Genomic DNA, 22,133 nt, shown 5'->3' with positions numbered 1-22,133 from the left:
TTTCTGTCGCTACAGTGCAAGGTAAATGCATTTAAATCATTTTCATTTTCTCTTTGGATCTTATACTAAACAGTTAGATTTTGAAATGAAATGTAACATTTCAATTCAATTCAATTTTATTTATCTAGCGCCAAATCACAACAAAAGTCGCCTCAGGGTGCTTTGTATTGTACAGTAGATCACACAATAATAGGTACAGAGAAAAACCCAACAATCATATGACCCCCTATGAACAAGCACTTTGGCGACAGTGGGAAGGAAAAACTCCCTTTTAACAGGAAGAAACCTCCGGCAGAACCAGGCTCAGGGAGGGGCGGGGCCATCTGCTGCGACCGGTTGGGGTGAGAGAAGGAAGAAAGGATAAGACATGCTGTGGAAGCGAGACAGAGATTAATAACAGATATGATTCAATGCAGAGAGGTCTATTAATACATAGTGAGTGAGAAAGGTGACTGGAAAGGAAAAACTCAATGCATCATGGGAATCCCCGGCAGCCTACGTCTATTGCAGCATAACTAAGGGAGGATTCAGGGTCACCTGGTCCAGCCCTAACTATATGCTTTAGCAAAAAGGAAAGTTTTAAGCCTAATCTTGAAAGTAGAGATAGTGTCTGTCTCCCGAATCCAAACTGGAAGCTGGTTCCACAGAAGAGGGGCCTGAAAACTGAAGGCTCTGCCTCCCATTCTACTTTTAAATACTCTAGGAACAACAAGTAGGCCTGCAGAGCGAGAGCGAAGTGCTCTAATAGGGTGATATGGTACTACAAGGTCATTAAGATAAGATGGGGCCTGATTATTTAAGACCTTGTATGTGAGGAGCAGGATTTTGAATTCAATTCTGGATTTAACAGGAAGCCAATGAAGGGAAGCCAAAACAGGAGAAATCTGCTCTCTCTTTCTAGTCCCTGTCAGGACTCTTGCTGCAGCATTTTGGATTAGCTGAAGGCTTTTCAGGGAGTTTTTTGGACATCCTGATAATAATGAATTACAGTCGTCCAGCCTGGAAGTAATAAATGCATGAACTAGTTTTTCAGCATCACTCTCAGACAGGATATTTCTACTTTCGGAGATGTTGCGCAAATGGAAAAAAGCAGTCTTACATATTTGTTTAATATGTGCGTTGAAGGACATGTTCTGGTCAAAAATGACTCCAAGGTTCCTCACAGTATTACTGGAGGCCAAGGTAATGCCATCCAGAGTAAGAATCTGGTTAGATACCATATTTCTAACATAAAGCTAAGATCTCCTGATTTAAAAACTAAATAAAATGCTGAACTGATGAAAAGGTTTTCCAATACTGAATCACCAAAGTACTGCCTCTCCTGACCTTCGTTCAATAACAACAGCTGCAACCAAACATTTTCAAAACGTGGAGCGCAGTCTCTCACATTACTGTGGAGGAATTTTGGCTCACTCTTATTTACATAATGGCTTCAGCAAAACCTTACTGCTGGGTTTGCAAACGTGAACTGTTCTTTTCAGGTCCCACCACAGCATCTCAGCGCCATGACTATTCCACTGCAAAATTTATATTTTATTCCTTTTGAGCCATTCAGAGTTGGACTTAACACTAAAGGGACAAACCTAAAGGCAGAGGCTTGCATGGATTTTCCTGTCAGAGATGTTGGTGTGTCAATGAAATCTGCCAACCAGCAACAACTTTTCTAGCACTTTTCTACACAAGCACTCAAAGCACTTTATACAACATGGCTCGTTCAGCCAAGCACTTTTTTCTAAGTGTTTTTTAACATTCACACCTAATGCAACCAACGCCTGGAAAGTCTGCTTGTAAACTGCTGACTGCCTGAATAATTCAGATTCATAATTCAGATTATGACTTCAAGGTCTTCTGTGTGAGACCAGAATCATGCAACTAATCAATAAATCCACATCTGTGCTGTAGGTATAATGTTCCTTTTTTTGAATTCGAGTTTGCCTTTTGACGTATCTAAAATTTTAGATTGTCAGTTTTGTTTTGGATTAATTCTTTAACATGAAGGCTGTTTGAGGTGGGAAAGCTTGAGCATGAGTTCCTAGATGACTTGCCCCGTGCTCTTGAATTTTAGAAAGTCAGCTTCAGTGTCGGTATGTGGAGTCCCAGAGCTGTGTATCTAATAGGGATTACCAAACTGCTGGTGCTGTGTCTCTTAGCATGTTTAGATGCAACTTATTTCCTCTTAATAATAATATTTCATTTACTTTCCTTTCAGGTCACTCAAAGCAAAAGTATCTCAGAGTGCAGAGGTTAATCCTTTAAAACCTAAACCATCAAATAATTGCCAGAAACAGTCTATTGTCAAAAAATTTTTGACAATAGACTGTTTGTTGAACCTTTAGACAATATATATATAAAATATATATCAAATTCTAATCTGCATATATGAGTTTTAATTTGTATCAAATTTGCTACATTAGCCATATTTTTGCAATTTAGTCATTAAAAATGTGTCATGCAATTTATATCATTTTTTGAGGGTAAAAAAAAGGTCATGCTGATGATATAGAAGTCTCAAAAACTCACAAAAACACATGTATCAAATATGATAAGCTTTAAAAAAAATGTAAAAATAGCTTTAGAGTGACACTGGGTCCCTGACCAAATAAGAATAACACATGAACAGTTGTTGCATTGAAAAAAGTCTGTATTATGCATTAGTTGATTTTTTCTATCATTACTTACTATGGCTTTATAATTATATTTATCAAAAAAGAAAAAAGATGTTGTAGTAAATTATAAGTGCTTTTCAAATAAAGAGTAGAAATGAAAGCTGCAAAGCAAAAAAGAAGACAAAAAACCCCACTGAACAAAAGTTTGTGGGGAAAAAGGCTTTTACGATGACCTTGTTAGAGATCTGAACTGTGTTGTAATTTAGTTCAACGATTAAAGTTAAAATTCTGCGGAAATTAGGTTATAATGGCTTGAAAAATACCATTTTTAACATTTCACTTTTCAACCAAAAGGGACATCCACGTAAACAACCATTACCAGAAAACCAGATTCAGACTAGAAAATAACACTGATGCATGCCTGATGCTTGGGAGGAAAAAGTTTGTAAGGAACCAAAGGTCAGAAAACAAAGACTAAAGCCAGAGTGAGCCTTCTTCACTACAGCACTTCACTGATGCAGCCCTGTCCTCTCACACAAAGCAATTTATCCTAATAACGTGATAATACTGGATCCTGGTAGTACTGGCACTTCTGTGGCAAGCAGAAGAACACTTAGAAGAAGTGATAGTGTACTAAAACCTTTTTTTTTTTCATTTACGCATTTGTTTTTTGTTTTGTATTTTTTTGATGATGATGATGAAAAATACAGGAGCCACCACAGCTGGAAAACACTAGGGGTAAACTGGTGGAGAAGTGGTTCACTAAAAATTTAGGAGCCAAGTGCCTCAGTCTCACACAGTGGAAGTGGAACGCATTTAATAAAAGATCATTGGAGACCGTTTTTGAAGTTTAACCTTGAGTTGAAAAAAAAAAGCACAGAAACTGAGATATTTTGTCTTGTTTGATAGCAATTACTGGCAACCTGGCAAGTCTAAAAAATACTATATTCCCACATACCCCCAAAACAAAGAGCAGCCATTCTGAGTGTTTCTGGTTTCTGGAGATCACCTAAACAGTCTTCCAAGGGACTTCAATTGCTTCAAATGCATTGCCAGAGAAAGACAAGGACCTGGCTGCAGCGTATAAAATTGCCAGTTGAATTTTGCTGAGGCTACTGTTGATCATATTTTCTCTACTTTGTGAGAGCATTAAAGCACTGAAGCGTACCATCTTTCTTTTGGACAAAATTAATTAAAGGAGAGCAGAATTCCATCTGGGAAATCTTATAATCCTTCCACATGGCCAGATGGGCCCGGAGAACTGGGAAACAGACCTCTAACACAGGAATTCCTAACTGTGAAGCCCAGTTCTGTAACACTGAAAAGAAAAGGCAGGCAGATGATTAGACATGGAGAATTTCTGGTGTCCATCTTTTGTCAGACTAAAGTGTGGAGAAAAATCACATCTGACAGCATTTGCTGGAGAGGAAAGGTTGTCAGCGCTTCTTTATTGGGCAATCAAGAAAGTTTATTCTTGATAAATCGCAGAGACATTACAGACATTTCTTAAAAAATGACCGACAGAAAGCTGCTGTGAATATAACCATGAATTCAACAAAGATTTAATCCACTATAAAAGCTTCATTTGTCCTCCTCTTTTTATTTTTGAGCACCCATCTCCTCAAAGGTATCTCAACAATCCAATCGCTTCCACTGGTTGGACTAACACTGTTGGAATTTCTAAAAGCTCCTCTAGGGAGTAGGGATGGGTACCGGTGTCCGGTGCCATGATGGCACCGGTTCTGACATAAACGGTAGTAACCAGACCGAAAAGCAGCGCACATTTCGGTGCTTTATTTCGGTGCTTTTTTTTCCGGAGCTGTGATACACTTCTAGCCAATCATTTTACGTTTCCGAGGATAGTAGGCGGGGCCAGGTACGTACGTTCTGTTAGAGCAGAGCTACAGATTAAAAATGCCCAAGGCGAAGCGGTCAAAAGTCTGGCTGTACTTCACAGCAAAATATGCAAACTCAGCAGCCTGCAACAAGTGCTTTAAGCTGATACTGTGATACTGTCAAAGGAGGTAACACCTCAAATCCGATGAAACACCTGGCGACGCATAGCGTTTTTTTTTAAAAGCCAAGAAATGCGCTGTATTTGATAGCTTGCTGCGAGACCTCACACCGAGCACATCTACTGCGCGTGGGTTGCCTGTTATCAGACCCAGAGTTAGCAACATCCCCAAAAACACGAAGAGGAGAGTCCTGGCCCCTAGCCCTGCCAGTGTAGCAGAAATGATGAGGATGATGATGGCAGCAGCAGCCGTTCTTCTCTGCGTGAGTAACTTAATGTGGTTCGTGTGTAATTTACGTTGAGTAGGCTAACCACGTTATTACATTAATACATGTAAGGTGAAATAGCAAACATCATCATAGCTACATGCGGCTGTCTTCTTGTTTGATGGCAGATACTCCCTTCACCCTGGCCAGAAAGGCTAAAATGACCAAAGAAAAAGAGGGAAACGGCTAAACATGAGAGGTTTTTGGATAAAGTTTTCAAGCACTGCTTCCAGCCAAGAGTGATACCATATATGCCCCATAGCTGCAGAAAAGGCTAACATTGTTATCTTTTTACAAAAACCAGCTGAACATGAGAGGTTTTTGGACCAATTTTGTGTTCTCCATTCTTTAAGCACCGGTTTGAGCACCGTTTGAGCACCAGCACCGTTTCAAAAGTACCGGTTTGGCACCGGTATCGGATAAAACCTAAACGATACCCATCCCTACTAGGGAGTGATTAAGGAAAAATCAAATACCCACACGATTCACAGTTAAGATGATGTCAAATTCAAGATGGAACCCATTTAATCTGATAGAAAATACTTTCAGGAGTTTCTCTTGGAGACTGATGCCCATTATTTGACCTCATTTCAGAGATGCTTTGGTTTACATGTAGTTTGGGAGTTGATCACTTTTTGACAAAAAAGGGGGGGCAGACTTGTTCAAAGGAAACTTCTGACATTCAATGTAAATGAAAAAAAAAATACTTATAAAAGTTAAATGAATGTGATCATATCCCACCTGGCATTTCTCTATATGTGCTTATTCAGTCTGCTGGTCTACTGTTTTGTGTTTTTTTACTCTGTGCCTACAATCTGGCTGTTTGTGTTCTTTTGCTCTTTGACCTTGAGTGTTTCGGTTCTATATTCCAACAGGCCAATATCAAAGGGGTAGTAGAGAACATGACATTGGTTTTAGTTGTGGAGGATATCGTGAACTTCACTGGATTCATAAAAAAGAGAAGCTGTCAGCTGTTATTATTCCTGAAGGATCCAAGGACACACTTCCAAGTTTGGTGTATATTTCTTGGTTGGACCAGTTCTAATTTAATTTAACGCTTCCAGTGTTACATTGGTAAAGACAACACATTTGCACTTTTTCACACATACACATTAATTTTGATGTCCTTTCTTTTTGCTCCTGTTTTTTTACCTATTGTTTATATTCTCACAAAGCACTGCCTGACTTTCTCAAACTAATGTGTATAAACAGACCAGCGCATATTATGCACTGCATGTGTGCTTTGGACTCAGATAATAAGAATAAAAAAGTGCAGGTGCACTGCTGTCTTGGATATTTTGCTACAGTACAACACCCTGTTGTAATTTGTTGTGCCACCACTTTATCATGTAACTAATTATCACATTTAATGGGATTGTTTTCACTACATTCATTAATGTATCCCCCTGTGAAAAGCACCAACGACCACAGAAATCATGCAGATCCTCATTTTTTATCATGATGTTTAAGCTTATAACAAATTAAGCCATCATTGCTGCTTTTATAGTATGTTGTTTATATAGTACGCTGTTTTTATAGTAGGTTATTCTTCATTTCAGTACACTACACTGGCTGAAATGTGTCTAGATTATCTATGTGCAACTTTATAAATGTCACAGCAATAACTTAATATCTGTTGTGAAATATTATCCCTCTATTACTACCCATGATCCACAGGTTTAAAAGGTTTCCCAGAAAAGGGAATGAGTGGGGCCTGATGAGCTTCAATGACCTAAGCGATCTAAATATATCCCCAGTCTTGGCACAAGCTTGTAATAGCTGCCTTGATTAGCTTAAGAGGCTGAAAAGGAGAAGCACAATCATACTTGGCATTTTCTTCATGCAGAAACAAAACCACCGCTCCCTTTTTCTGTACCCTGTGAGTTACCTCTGTATTGTGGACGAAGGGCACGGTTGTTGGGGCAGTCACGGCCCTGCTTGCTAAAGTTGATATTGGTACGGATGCAGCGTTGAAGCAAAGGCTGGGTGGGCCGGGTGTTGTCGCTCATACTAAGGAATATCTTGTAGGGCTCATTCTGGCTGAGGAGGCGCAGGGAGTGCATCTGTGGGAGACATAAGATCAAATCTTAGTTCAAGAGCAAGCTAAAATGTCCTGAGTTCATCTTCAGCTTCTCTAGTGGCACTATGCTAGTCTATCCACCCATCTGCTGCTTATTTGTAGGTGGTGTGGACAGCTACCTAAGCAGGAACTGCTGCTGCTCCCCAGCAGTCCCATTCTCAATACTTCACCCCAGACCTTAAACTTGGCCATAGAGAAGAGACAAAAGCTTCATTTTCAAAGAGTGTGGAGAATCATCGCTGGTGATAAGAACTAGTATCAGTGAGGAGTTTCAGTGGAAGCAGTGCCCTAGCTCAAAACATTTAAAAGAAAAAAAAGTGTCCCACATGTTGACGTGAAAATGCATACATTTTTTACATCACATTTCAAAAGGACAACCTGCATTTGGGAGAGATCATCAAAAACATAATTCAGAATTAATTCAGAGTATTATTTGTGGAACCCACTAAACCTTGAATGATTTATAGACTGTGATTTCGATCTAGTCAATATATAATTGGAAAAGAAAATCAGTCAGTCAACACCACAGGACTAGAACAACACGAGTGAGCACACATGTAGAACCACACAGGGCTGAGTGGAAGGAGAAACACACTGTTCCATCTTATTCTTTCTATCTTTTTCTGTTTTTCACCTGCCTCCTCCACCACAGTTCTTTTCTCCCTTATTTCCACATCATGCTCTTCTTCTCTACCTCAAGCATTCTGAACTGAGGTCAGAGCTCTAACATAAAGAAAAGAGCATGAGCATGCACAGATTATTTAGTCACAATGGTGAGTGGTGCTTCGTTGACTCATCAACCTTGAGCATTTTAAGTGGCTAGGAGAAAAAATGTAAATATTGTTAAATATTTCATTGATACATATTTGTTTTAATCCAGATTTATGTCAGTATTATTCACATGCATAAATATAACATATAGTATATAGAAAAAACAATTCGAATGCAGACAGTATTTGAAACTGGCAGATTATAGGTGAGAGTTTTTTCTTTTTATTCTTATTGACCTGCTCTCAAAACTTTTTTTAAACACCTTAAAAAAATCACTTTTTAAACCACAAGTTTTTGTCATTAAGCTGAAGATATGATGAATTTGATACAGTTTTCATGTACCTACATCAAAATAAACCTCAAATATTGCTCAACATATTTAAAAGAATCAGAGTCCAAAAAAATGAAAAGTGCAGAATAACTTTGATGCAACAAATGACTTGTGAAGCAATCTTGTAGTATTTTTCTGGTGGTTGCAGCTCATTAAATGGTGCAAACACTCAAACCCAGCCACGGGAAGGCCACAAGCCAGTTTATTCCTACTGCTGGTCCCAAAACGGGAATGGGGCGGTTCGCTTCAGGAAGGATCATTCACCCTAAAATCTGTGCACATCATAAAGAATTAAATTCTCGTGCAGATCCGGTGCTGCTGGTCTTCAGGATCACCCTCCAGGGTGATTTGTGGCATAAGGAGAGCAGCAAAAGTGAATCGTGAGACCTGGTATGATGAATGGTTTGGAGACAGTGGTGCCAACAAAAAGACAGACCTGGAGGTGGCTCACAACCAGTGAATGTGACACGTGAGGTAATTTTGCTTTTGTGGGTTTTGTTGCTGTCAGTATTATATATACAGGGTAGGATTATAATGCAGACCAGCCCAAAAAGATTTTTCCCCACACAGAAATAAAATCCTGCATCATAGTTCTGACTGCATGACTTTTATGAAACCATCACTGGAAATGGTATGGTTATAAAGAAAGGGGATGTTATGTGTGTGTGTGTCAAAATGAGTCAGGTCTAGCAACAAAAAGCAAGCTTTAATTACGCTGCTAAGAAAAGCCCGAAAGGCTGGCCCAAAAAAACAGGAAACCAAGAATAAAAGGAGGGCAAACTGATGGAGACACAAAATGGCACAAAGCGCTGATTGAACACAGAGATGAATAGATGAACACATCTGCAAAAGCAAACCGCACCAAGGGGGACGAACCAGCACAGGTGTGAAAACACCCTAAGTGTTAGCGTGTCGCCTTTTTCTCCTCTCACTGTCGTTCCTTTTCCTGTTTAAGCCAACTTTTCCACAAATCAGCATTCTACCTACGCTAAACATCACTGCCATCAGACTACATGTGGAAAGAAAGGATGCTTCTGTACCCTTGTCAGTTCCAGCAATCCCGCCTCTCTGTGGTTGCCTATGCAGGACAATCAATCCCACATAACACATTAGCCAAATCTCCCATAGGTGTTCACTTTCCTAATCACCCTGGAAAAGACCACATGAAAACAAAGCGATCACACAGAACAGCTTGGATCTGCAGTGAGCCTTCCCTCTCATGAAAAGACTACAGCAAAGGGTTCCCAGCCAAAGTGATTTCTTCAGTGTAGAGCTCAATGGTTCAAATCTTTCTGTTCATGCTTTAATTTTTCACCAGCCTTTTAATGATCAAATTATACATTTAGTGTTTATACTGTTTGTATCATTCCCTTGAATCGTATGTTGTTGATATTTTAATCTGAGGCCTACTATTCAATTCAATTCAATTTAATTCAATTTAATTCAATTGTAATTCAGTCCAATTCAGTTGTATTTATATAGCCCCAAATCACAACAACAGTCGACTCACGGCGCTTTATATTTCAAGGTAGATCCTGCAATAATACATACAGAGAAAACCCAAGAATCATATGACCCTCTATGAGCAAGCACTTTGGCGACAGTGGGAAGGAAAAAATCCCTTTTAACAGGAAGAAACCTTCAGCAGAACCAGGCTCAGGGAGGGGCGGAGCCATCTGCTGCAACCGGTTGTGGTGGGTTGTGGTTGGGAGCTGTTACTAAGGTAACAGTGTTGGCTGTGGCACAAAGGTTATTGTTCATGTACTTTTCCACTTCAGTTGTTATTTAGATTTTTTTTTGCATACTTCTATGATAATTCTGGTAAAGAATTATCAAAAGGATTTCATAATTTCATTCAAGTGGCAGTGCCACTGTCAAAACCACTGGCTTCATCTCTAATTGTTTAAATATGCTATTTGAATGATCAATTATTAGAATTCATATTTTTGCTGATCTCTCTCAACTTTTTACTCAACAAATTTGGACTTGTCACATTGTCTTTCCCTTTGGGGAGCACTCACTTTGTTTTTTCACTGTCATGGCTCACTGGGTCACCTAATTAAACGGAGCCGTCGTTAATACAGCTCATCACTGGACCCACTTCAGTTTGCCTACCAGCCTGGCATTGGAGCGGATGATGCCGTCATTCACCTCCTACATCGTTCCCTCACTCACCTGGAGACCGCTGGAAGCACTGTGAGAATCATGTTCTTTGATTTCTCCAGTGCCTTCAACACCATTCTTCCCTCGGTTCTAAAGGACAAGCTGGTGAACTCTGGAGTGGACCATCACCTCACTACCTGGATCCTGGACTACCTCACCGACCGACCACAGTATGTGAGGACTCAGGGCTGTGTGTCGGACAGGGTCGTCTGCAGTACGGGGGCCCCACAGGGAACGGTTCTGGCTCCGTTCCTCTTCACCATCTACACTGCAGACTTCTCCCACAATTCCACCCAGTGCTTCCTGCAGAAGTTCTCTGATGACTCTGCAATAGTCGGCCTCATCACTGATGGGGAAGAGACTGAACAGGGTGATCCGAAGGGCCAGCTCTGTTCTAGGATGCCCTCTGGACCCAGTGGAGGTGGTGAGTGACAGGAGAACGGCGGCTAAGCTGTCATCCCTGTTGGACAACGTCTCCCACCCCATGCAGCAGACTGTGACAGCACTGAGCAGCTCCTTCAGTGGGAGACTGCGGCACCCACGGTGTGGGACGGAGAGATTTCGCAGGTCTTTCCTCCCCACTGCTGTCAGACTCCATAATAAAGACTTTAACTGATCAAGCACACACATCCATACATATGCAATAATACCAAGTGCAATAATCCTTTCTGTCATCGTTGTATTTTTACTCAGTTGTATATAGTATTTGTATTTGTATTCTATTTTTATCTTATTGTATATTTATTTTATTTTATTCTACTGTATATAGTATTTTATTTTATTCTATTCTGTACAGTTGTGTACTGTATTTATTCTTATTGTATTCTAATTTTTGCCTCATAACTTTTGCACTGTCCACTTCCTGCTGTGACAAAACAAATTTCCCACGTGTGGGACTAATAAAGGTTATCTTATCTTATCTTATCTTATCTTTCTCTATTGTGTCAAATCAAAACGTCCACTATATTACTAATATGCCTGTTAATCATACAAGAAACACAATCTTCTAGTAGTTGAAGAGCATGAACAATTTTAACAACTGTTCAATAATAAGATTTTGGCTCCTTTAACTCGATGATATTTTTAATACTACCTTAAAATACTTTTTGATACTTACTTTGTATACTTTAAATTTTAATTTCACAAATTGGTGTAAAGTAATTAGTTCATTACAGTTTTGCACATACTGATGATTAACAATCTTTGTCCCCAAAGGAGTGGTTGTGTTAAAAAGCCCCCAAACTACAGTTTTGCAGGCAGTGCTAAACTACAAAACAAAATGGTCTCAGAGACACTGGATGGGTTCAGATGAAGACTATTATAACACTGAAACAGGAACAAAGTGTTCTTGGAGGTTTCTGCCGAACATCACATCTTTTTCAACAGCAATCTTCCCCTGTGCTGCCCCTGCACAGACATATCTCTGAGTCCAACCTGCTTGCCTCACACAAGGTTACAAAAATCAGAAGATGCACAATAAGAAAAAAATGACACAACTTCAGCATGTGCCACCAATCGAGGAGTCACTTTTGCTACTTGCCACAATTCACAATGACAATGAACTGAACTGAGTCAGCTTAAAGGAGTCTCCCCAATTACCCCCTGCAGCCTACACTGAAGCGATGGAAAGGAGTAGGTGCTCACGAATGAAAGCCTGTATGTATTACTGAAGACTGTGCAGAACACGTGTCAAACTCGGCATCCATGAGACAAATCCAGCGTTTTGTAAATTTTAATCCAGCCGCATGTCAGTTTTGGTCCGCTTGGTTGTTACAGCAGTGTGCACGGTGACTGCTCAGCTACTCTTAATATGTTTTTAATGATATTTCCTACACCACCACTAAGTTGTTATGTTCAGGCGTGTGAAACATTCGATTTAAGACCCATAGAGATATGTGAAACGAAAAACTTAAAGATTCATTATTATGCTTTACCATCGATGTGTATTTGTTTTTTCCAACCAAATCACTGTCAGTAGTTGTTATGTTGGGCAGACGAATGAGGTTGTTATACACTGTCTGTATGTGAGAGCCTACTTGTAAAACTGTAATCAGGATGCATTATTAAATGTGTGATTCACATTTTCTACTGTGGGCCTTAATGAAACTGAGCGCGAGAGGCATGATGTGGAAAGATGGATGAGTGGAGAGCGAAGATGGATGGACAGGGGGGGGGGGGGGGGGTAAAAATGCATAACAGAAAAAAAAGGAGAAGATATTGGAGAGAGGGAAAAGAAAAAGCAAGTGAAAATAAAGATAAAAGACAGAGAGATTAAAAGTGGATGACAGGTAAGTGAGAAGACAAGACAGGTGAATGAGAACAGGGGGAATGCAGTCAGAATAAATGGCACATAGTGTGTGGGATTTCACTGATGCATGCAGGCGCTTGCTGTGCTGGACTGTAATGTGCTGCACTCTGACACAGAGCTTCTTGGTCTACAGATTGCATATTTGATTTGATCTATAGTATAAAGCAACTATTCTGACCAAGCAGAAAAGGTCAAGGTATTTAATTCATATAGTTTGACCCTGTAAATCTGAATCATCATTGATTATGACTCTAAGCTTGCACTGTCATAATATATCATTTTTCATTTGATTTTAATTAATCTCTTGACAAGTCTTGACATTTGTGAGACAAAAAACAACTTGTTTTTGCTTTCCTGATAAACATAGGCTTAGACTTCATAGCTAGGGCTGGTTTCATCACCGATGACCTCACAGGTTAAAGTTACTTTTTGTAATTATTGTATGTAATTAAAATTTTTTACCAAATATTTTTGTTTTGCTGCCCAGCTCTGTAGTATAATGCAAAAAGGAAACAGGTGATCAATAGGTGTTGATGTGAGAGTGTCTCTCTCTATTAGCCCTGTGAGCTATTCACAGTCTGTTCAAGGTGACTATCAATGATCCCACAGTTTACAGCTGGATATAAAGCACTAATCACATAGAGTAATTATATTTGTCCCACAGCATTAATAAAAAGCTAACCAAGAAAACATCTCAGCACTGTCGGTAACAGTTGGCTCCATTTATCAGGGTTCATCACTTTTACCTCACCAGTCTAGCAGAAATGTTGTAACTTGAGTGCCAACACTCTTTCCAGCAGTGAAATGATAGTCTTTTTTTTTCAATTCAATTGAATTCAATTTTATTTATACATCGCCAAATCACAACAGTCGCCTCAAGGTGCTTTATATTGTAAGGTAGATCCTGCAATAATACATACAGAGAAAAACCCAACAATCTGATGACCCCCTATGAGCAAGCACTTTGGCGACAGTGAGATGGAAAAACTCCCTTTTAACAGGAAGAAACCTCCAGCAGAACCAGGCTCAGGGAGGGGCGGGGCCATCTGCTGCGACCGGTTGGGGTGGGAGAAGGAGGACAGGATAAAGGTATGCTGTGGAAGAGAGACAGAGATTAATTTTTTTACCATTTTCTTTCTCAGCATAGTTTCTTTTTGGGATGTGGTGCTTGTGGTGATACGCGTCACTTTCCAGGGGCCTTAGCCATTATTTGCTTTTATATTAACTAGAATAGCATAGGGCATCCTGGATTCTGCATTGACAAACATCTTGTAGGACAAGTTCATTTTGCAATATATCTCATCCCTGGTTTATCTTGCATTGATGTCTCTGTAACAAAACTGATTTTTTTCTTCTTTTATTATCTGATCAAGAGCAGACGTGGTTGAAAAAGTACTGCTACAGTGAAGCAATGAATAGAAGAATTGGAGTTGTGCAGCTGTTGATTTCATTGCGTACGGACCTTGTGGACATGAAGTCATGGTGTTTTTTTCCGTTACATTGTGTTTACAGCTCTAGTTAGTTTTTGAAGGTTTTACTCTGTTTTTAAACAAAAGGATTTTCAATGACTTGAGGACCTTGTAAAAAAAAACCAGCACAGTTGAATCGAGCTTTTATTTTAGACCATAAGATAAAGAAAGTGGATTTGTTTGTTTTCTGTCGTTTCATTACGCTACTGTTACAACAGCCTGCTTTATCTAAACCACTTAGGGAAAAACAGACGGTTTGAAAATTGCAGGTTATGAAGGTGTAATTTGCAGTTGAGGCATGTTTGTACCCCATGCCAGCAAGAAAATTAGAAATCAAGTTTCTTCCCCGATCAACACAATACAAGTCATTTTTTTCCGCCAGACGCCAGATACCTGTGCTACACTTTCATACCTGCATCTGTGTCACGTAGACTGGCTTGTTGATGAGTATCCACGTGGATGTCTCATAGCAGGGAGGAATGGTGATGGAGCCCTCGTAGGTGATATAACGTGTGGTGTCGGGGTAGAGGTCAGCTATGTTCAGACCCATCAATAAGAAGGCATCGTCTAGAGAAAAGAGAAAAATGGCAGGGGGAGCCCGTTAGGCTGTGTGTGCAAGTTCGCTTATGTTCTAACCTATTAACAGAGACACCAGTCAAATGAAAAACAGAAAAATGTGCGTCTTTTAGTGCATTCATCACATTATCACAGTTAAATTAGAACTTTAAAAATACAAGTGCTGACGAGATGCATCTTTACATTTTAATATAAAGACTCATGCTTTTCCAGTTGCATATGTCTATACCAAAACTCCACTATTTTGAATGTGCAAGTGCTCTGAGTACCCAGGTGGTGTATTCATAGCACTCAAAATGCTAAGTGCACACTTGTGTTGGCCATGTAATAGAAAGAGAAGGACCAACAAACAACTTCACCCGGCAGAAGGAGGCTATATGTCAACCTAACATCTGCACATTTTTAGCAGGTATTGTTGGTACAAATAATGTGCTGAGGCATATTTTATGCACGTTAAATTATCAGCTTCACTGTGTGCTCAGAGGCACTATAACTCACAAATCTCATATTATATAATAGCAAGTATGATAATCATGGTCCAACATTGCAAACCTAAGTATGCGGTACTACATGAAAGTGAATCAGCAGAAGTATCCATACTCAGACTCCTGGTGTAACGTTGGAATAAAGTATGGGTTAGGGTTGGGTAAGAAATGGTTAGGGTAACTCCTCACTACATCATTAAACCCTCACTGAATTTATTAGACACAATAAATAAAGTGTTGACTGGCAAACATGGCCTACAATTGGAGGGTTGCCGCATGGCCGACACTTTTTGGGCAGTTCCTCCTACAGCCGGCCAATCTCCAGCAACTGTGTGGTGCTATCATGTCAATATGGATCATACGTTTGAGGGATATTTCCAGCAACGCAATGAACCACATAAAAGGGAATCAAACCCAGCATTGGCAAGATCTAACTAATAAAGAAGCTGGTGAGTGTAAGTCCGTGTAAAACCTTTCTGAAGTGACTGATCCACGATTTCTCTGCTTGCATAGGGTTATTTCAGGACCATTATTAGGTTTTAAAAGAAGTAAAGCAATTGCTGCTCTTTTCTTTCTGAGTTACCTTCAAAGGTTTGTTTTAAAGTATTAGGGTTAGGGTTAAATGAGAATAAGGTTTGGTTTAGGTTATGGACTTTGATGTTAATAGCCAGGGTGGGTAAAAAGCTCAGGAATGCATTTATCAAAGGTTAGGATCGTGGTGTGAATGTACAGCTCAGATCTATCACATGGCCAGATTACCATGCAACTTCTAAATTTTGGAATAGCCTTTCTAAGACCATCAGATTGGCTGAATCGATACTCATACTGTTTCCTTTTCCTTCATTTGCTCAGTTTTTGGGGAGGTCTATGACACCATGTCTGCATCCTGAGACATGTACATGTTTGTTTTTGTCCAAATAACAAAGCGCTTAGTAACTGTGCTTTTTATGAAGTGCTATTCAAATATAGTTGCTGTTCTTATTATCAGTTACATTAGTCACATCTAATTTAAGAACTCACTGCTGGTTCCCACAGGTAGTCCTCAACATTAACTTGAATTGGATCTTGGTTTAGATTAGTATAACCTAAGTTTACGGAGAATAAGGATAAGCATATGGATGTCTTGTGGTTAGTCTGTGTGGTTGTTATGTAGCTCTGCTATGTTTAGCCTCATTAACAGGAAGAGAGTTCATCAGAGGACTGTACATCTTCACAGCAGAGGCTGGAAAGCAGATTGTGGGCAATATAGCACTGATTCATATGTAATTAATGAAGCTTTCTTTCTGAAGACAGATTTAACTATCAGGGAGCATTGTTATGTAAAACAAGATGTAGACTGATTTTGTAGTCTCAGAATGAACTGTTGTGTAGCAGCTTTAGAGGTGCAAGACAGACTCCTAAGTCCGTCGTGGTGTATTCAGACCAAACAGTAGTGAAGCTTTGCTTCATGTTACTTTCATGAATATAATTAGTGAACTGTTTCCAGACCGTTTCACTTTCACCCAGGACAATGAAAGAACAATTACCTTTACTTACTCCGACCAATAGCTGGAATAAAGAATGGAGTAAGAGGCTAAACTGAAGTTGAAGCATTTTCAAAATGTACCTCTAGAGTGCAGTGAAAAAGTATTCGCCTTCATCACTTTTTGTATATTTACTTAAATGTTTCAGATCACTGTAATGTAAAATGTAAGTATTAGACAAAGATAAATACAAAATGCAGTATTTAAATGTTTATTACATTTATTCAGAGAAAGAAGTCCAAACCTACCACCTGTTAAATCATTCACAAACTGTGAATAACCTCTTTTTTTTGGAAAACTAAGTTCAAATTCAATAGCCACAGCCAAGAGTTATTGTCAAAAGACCTGATGAATCAAGAAATCACTTACACTGAATTTGTCTATCAAAGTGAAGAAAGTTAAAAGACTAAAAAGTAAAACATATTATGCCACAATCTAAAGAAACTGCAGAGAAACAAAGTCATTTGCTGTTTATCTACATATATGTACAAATGTACAAACTGCAATGTAGACTGTGCTCTGCAAAAAGTCCTCAGACGTAAACTTCAAATCCAAGATCTACTTGCAAAAGAAGCTGTCATGATCCTGGGTCTTTTGACCTAGCGTTTTTAGTTTGAGTTTATTTTGTTCATTAGGTTATCTAAGTTCATTTGGTTATTAGACTCCTTGTGTTTTCTTCCCCTGTATTTAAGTTTCCCCTCACCCTTCGTGTTTCATGCTGCGTGTCTTATGTTATCAAGTTTGTATTATCATGTCTGTCTCATGTTTCCTGTTTTATTTTGAAGGAGTCGTGTGTTCTTTGTTCATTGTATTTAGTTTCACTTCCCTTGTCCTGTCATTAGGCTCATGTCAGTCAGCTGTTCCTCCATGTGTTCCCACTTCCCCTAATCACCTCCTGTGTATTTAAGTCCTCTGTTTTCAGTGTGTGATTGTCAGGTCGTCTGTTGTCCACACCATGTTTCCCATGCTTCCTAGTTCCTTGTCTAGGTTTTTCTTATTGTTTGTTTAGATTTCCCAGTTTAGGTTTGTGTTAATTTTGCTTCAGTTTGCCTTGCCCTTTGTTTGTACCTTTTTTACCAGCCATATTAAACGGCTTGTTTTTTGTTAACATTCAAGTTCTGTTCCCTGTTCCTTGGAGTCTGCATTTTGGGTCCTTTTTTCAATTCATACAGTCTGCCCTCGCCAGACTGTGACAGAAGCAAAAGTCCTAACCACTACATCATTGTGCCACTTGTTAACACTCTGCTCAAAAACTTTGCATTGGTCTGAACACAGCATAAGATTTGGTGCAAGTAGAATGCTGATGACCTAAAATAAAGTGAGGCCCTATGTTTCTGTATATATGGTTATATAGAGATGAAAATTCAAGAAGCAAACATCATAGAAGGTTATATATAGTACACATAAAGTTTTCAAGATTTTATTTAGTCCAAGAACCAGAGGTTTGTAAATGTTCTGAACTGAATTAGCTCATCTAAAGACAAAAAGAATAAGTGTGTATATGTGTGTGTCAGGTAAAGACTGTGCATCTTACGTTTGTAGTTAATTCTGGTGATGGTGTCTCTATTGAGCATACGGTTGAGGAAGGCGTTGGAATTTTCAGAGAGCTGAAAAGGAGAATCACAGACAATCACAAACACATAATGCTATAAAACATGTAGCAAATGCAAGTTTTTTTTCTTCCATGCACTCTGACTATTTCATTTAGATAATGACAATAAATAATCCACAACTGAGAGGTTTTAAAGCCGTATGTTAGAGAGTACATGGTAAAAGCTCTTCTGCAAGTTTAATTCAATACAGTGTTATACATACATAGATACATACAGAGGGATATAGATGATAGTCTGATTCTCTGACCGAATGCTCAGTGTCAGGATAAAAGCTCACAGTCATAAATTGTTCTTCGGATTTGGCCAAGATTCAAGAGCAATTACACTCAACACCATTAAATCAAAACAGCCATCTTTCACCTCTGTGATGTCACTGGAAAAGAAGTGGATGAAGATGCAAAGAAACACTCTTGGTTGTTTTGTTTTTTCAGAACTTCATGATGCATCCCATCAGATTGTGTCAGGTATAAAATACTACATATGACAAACTAATTTGTCGTTATGACAGAAGCTGCAAACCAAGTGGTTAGCTAGCACAGAATAAAACAAAAAGGAAAGTTGAAAGCAGATTTCAACTGAGGAGTCAGACACTCAGTGAGTTGCCATGTTTAAGCCTGTGAAAGAAGCTGGAACAGACTTGCATAAATGTGTGCAACAACAAAATTAAAGATTTATTACTTTGCTTTTACATCAGGACACATCTCGTGTTATTATGTGCACCGTACTGGTAGGAGCTGTCAGGCTGTTGTGAGCCAGCTGAATGGAATGCATCTTGTAGAACTGCAGTCAGAATACATTATTCTGCATGACTAATGTTATAAAGACTAATACGCCTGTTCTGTGGACTAGTTATGAGGGCTATATTTGGATCAAACTCTGAAAGGGCTATATAACACACACACACACACACACACACACACACACACACACACACACACACACACACACACACACACACACACACACACACACACACTTTCAATTAAGTTAAAGCATGTCAATAAACTCTATACTGTATATCTGGCTCTTAATGAGATTCTCTCTGTGTGGCCCTTAGTGAAACTGAGTTTATCACCCCTGCACTACACCTCTGTATTCTGGCTGTTTTTTGTATGAGTCTTGGGGTGTCTGAGACCAGCATTAATTGCTTTTTTACTCTATTGCCCTGTATTCCCAGAAGAACAAGCAGACCTTTATGAAGATGGAAACCACAGCAATTCCATGAGGGCTCTTAGCTGCCTCGCTGTAGTTGGCATACAGATCTTGATTATAATGGATCAGCTGGACCTGAAAGGAAAAAACAAATTTACAGCAATTTATAGAATATTTCTAGCAAAGATGCAGCTTTTACAACTTAAATTTCACCATAATACAAAAAAAACCAAAACTTTTTTGCATACTTTCCTTTTTTGACGAAGGTGCTTGACTGACTGAAGGAAGGGAAAAGAATTCTGAGGTGTGTAGCATTAGCAACAGCCTTCTAACATGTATGTTTTGGAAAACTTCTAATTTGACAGAGGACATGGATGACTGAGAACCTTCACAGACGTACTGACAGAGGACGTTAAAGTATAATGATCATGCCACTAGTCTTCAAAAGTCAGGGCTATCTAGTCATAGTCAATTTTCACAAACTTTTAAATGCAGGTATAACAAGGAAGAAACAAACACAAAAAAAGAGGGAAAGCGCTGTGCAATAAATTAAGCAGACATATTTATTTCCTAAAACAAAAGAGGTATATCTATCAAGGTCTCCTGGGAGCAGAGTGAAAAATGAGAAGCAAAGAATGCGTCATAACATTTATTTAATTTTATTAGGAAAATAGCATATCCAAACTACAACTTACAGTATACATTGTGATTTTACTAAAGTTTCAAAGCTTGCTGGAGAATTTTTCAGTTAGTGTTTTTCTGATAACGAGGCAGCTTGCTAACCTGGTTTGCAAGACGCTAAAAACCAACAGAGTTTCAACAAAGATTCTATTATTAAAAAATAATAATTTAAAAATGACAGCAATGCCCATGTTTTATGCAATCTATGCTTCCTTTCCTTTTTAATTCCAGTTTTGATGTAATTCCTCAACAGGCTCTTGGGTTGGTCCAAATGTCTGAAAAAACTACAAAGAAAGGCTTCTGGGGCCAAACAATATCTGATGTGTGTCCACTCAGCCACCCTATAAAAGCCATTTGACCGCATGTATTTGTGCTGCCATTTGTTTGGCCCTGACCCGAAAATAATGATCAAAAGTGAAGACTGGAACATAAGCTGACTTATAAATCAAGAACTGCTCCTTCAGGCTGAGCTCCAGTTCAATCCCCAGTTAATACTGCCTGACCGATTCGATTTTTGACTCACAAACAAGAATCGGAAAAACTTTTTTCTTTTAAAAAGTATCTGGGGGTGTGTTACTCTTCACTCCTATGGCAGAGTAAGCAGGTTCTAAATTATGATCAAAACTCGATATTGATATGCTTTAAAAGTATATCAATATATCTAACTCTGACAAGTTAATGAAAAGCACTTCAAATCACGACCTCCACAGTTACACCTTCCCTCCGATAAACCATAGGCAACAACAGAATGTATAAGCGATGAACTAAATTCATTTTAACCAAATAGAAAGACAAAAGAATTACTCATCTTCTTTGTTTATTTTAAAATAATGCTTTTGTTGTTTTTCAACATTTAATTCAAAAGTTTAGCATTTGAAATTCTTTTTTGGAATTCTGAATTTCTGAAATAATAAATCAAATAAAATCAGTCATATTATCCAAACTTATAAGAACTCCTGTTAAATTGAGTTTTTCAGTTATAGAACACTGTGGAACTTAAAGGTCTTTGGAAAATTGCATCAAATATTTATACAATTCTACCAACACAGAAACTCATTTTCTCTTTCTCTCTATTTTAAAATGGCCAGAAGACTTTTTTAATGGTACCGATGCTAACTTCTTAACTCAAATTTGCATTAACATCTCTTCAACACACAGTTACATTTTATACAGCTTACGAGTTCTAGATAGAACAGACTACACAGGCGATAGATAACATATTAGTGAATTAAACAAATCTACACACTGCTTTCAGTACACCCCTGACAAGTACTGGCATGTTATTTGTCACTGCTTCAGATCACCTTTCGCACTTATTGGGCTGCTGCATCCCCACAACTCTGCATCTCAGGCAACTTATTATTCCAATTCCAAGCTTCGTCTGCTTTGGTTCACCTTGCAGTTCTAAGTATTGCCGTGAATGTTTTTTTAAACAAACGAGGCATGATCATTAGTTATCGATAAATGTTGCCTGATTCTTAGTGCCAATGAGAAACAATTATCTTTCATTTTTACTAGCATCTCCAATTTCATTGTTACTATTATTGTATAGTTATTATTACAAGTAAAATTTACATGTTCTTGTCATCATCAGTATTAGTATATCCTAATCCTTCTATTTGCCATCGTCACACTACATGAATATTGTGTCTTGACTACTAAAACCTGTTGTTCATAGGTTGTATAAACACTGGCTTGTCTCCTGAACAGTACTTACAGTTATTTAGAAAGAATAGTAGTAGCTCTTTTGCTCTGAGTTTTGATTTAGTGAGTGAGATTACTGATTCTTCCAGAACATCTCTGACAGAAGTGAAATCACAAATAAAATTTGCATAACAAAACCGAGAAGTGTCTCAGAAGTGTACACTTTCATCTCTGTGGACAGGGTGGATTTACAAAACAAATGCACCATTGTTATTACTGTTTGGTTAAAGACAGACAAGCTTGGGGTCTCTCCACAGAGCCCCAAACTGAACATTTTCAATTTTGGCAACAAGGTTTGAATTTCCACTGAGATGGATTACTGGCTCAGTGTTCAAGTCTAAGGTTTTATGTATCATGCTGTATCATGTTCTATGTGTCAAACATAGAAGAT

The 22,133-nt window shown here is 38.7% G+C and overlaps 1 protein-coding gene across 2 annotated transcripts in view; it reads right to left on the bottom strand.

Annotated features, from left to right (window-relative positions):
- LOC113021370 (carbonic anhydrase-related protein 10-like) overlaps positions 1–22,133 on the bottom strand; it is a 146,308-nt gene that overhangs the window by 7,370 nt on the left and 116,805 nt on the right. For both annotated transcript variants that reach the window (XM_026166008.1, XM_026166009.1), the window contains 4 exons: positions 19,397–19,492; positions 18,127–18,199; positions 14,421–14,575; positions 6,775–6,949 (listed from right to left, as the gene is read on the bottom strand). In XM_026166008.1, coding sequence (XP_026021793.1) covers positions 6,775–6,949; positions 14,421–14,575; positions 18,127–18,199; positions 19,397–19,492 — 499 coding nt within the window. The remainder of the gene's footprint in view (positions 1–6,774; positions 6,950–14,420; positions 14,576–18,126; positions 18,200–19,396; positions 19,493–22,133) is intronic.

Source organism: Astatotilapia calliptera, chromosome 4, assembly GCF_900246225.1.
Source record: "Astatotilapia calliptera chromosome 4, fAstCal1.2, whole genome shotgun sequence".
Classification (NCBI taxonomy): Eukaryota; Metazoa; Chordata; class Actinopteri; order Cichliformes; family Cichlidae; genus Astatotilapia; species Astatotilapia calliptera.
This window is presented reverse-complemented; position numbering and strand designations above follow the sequence as displayed.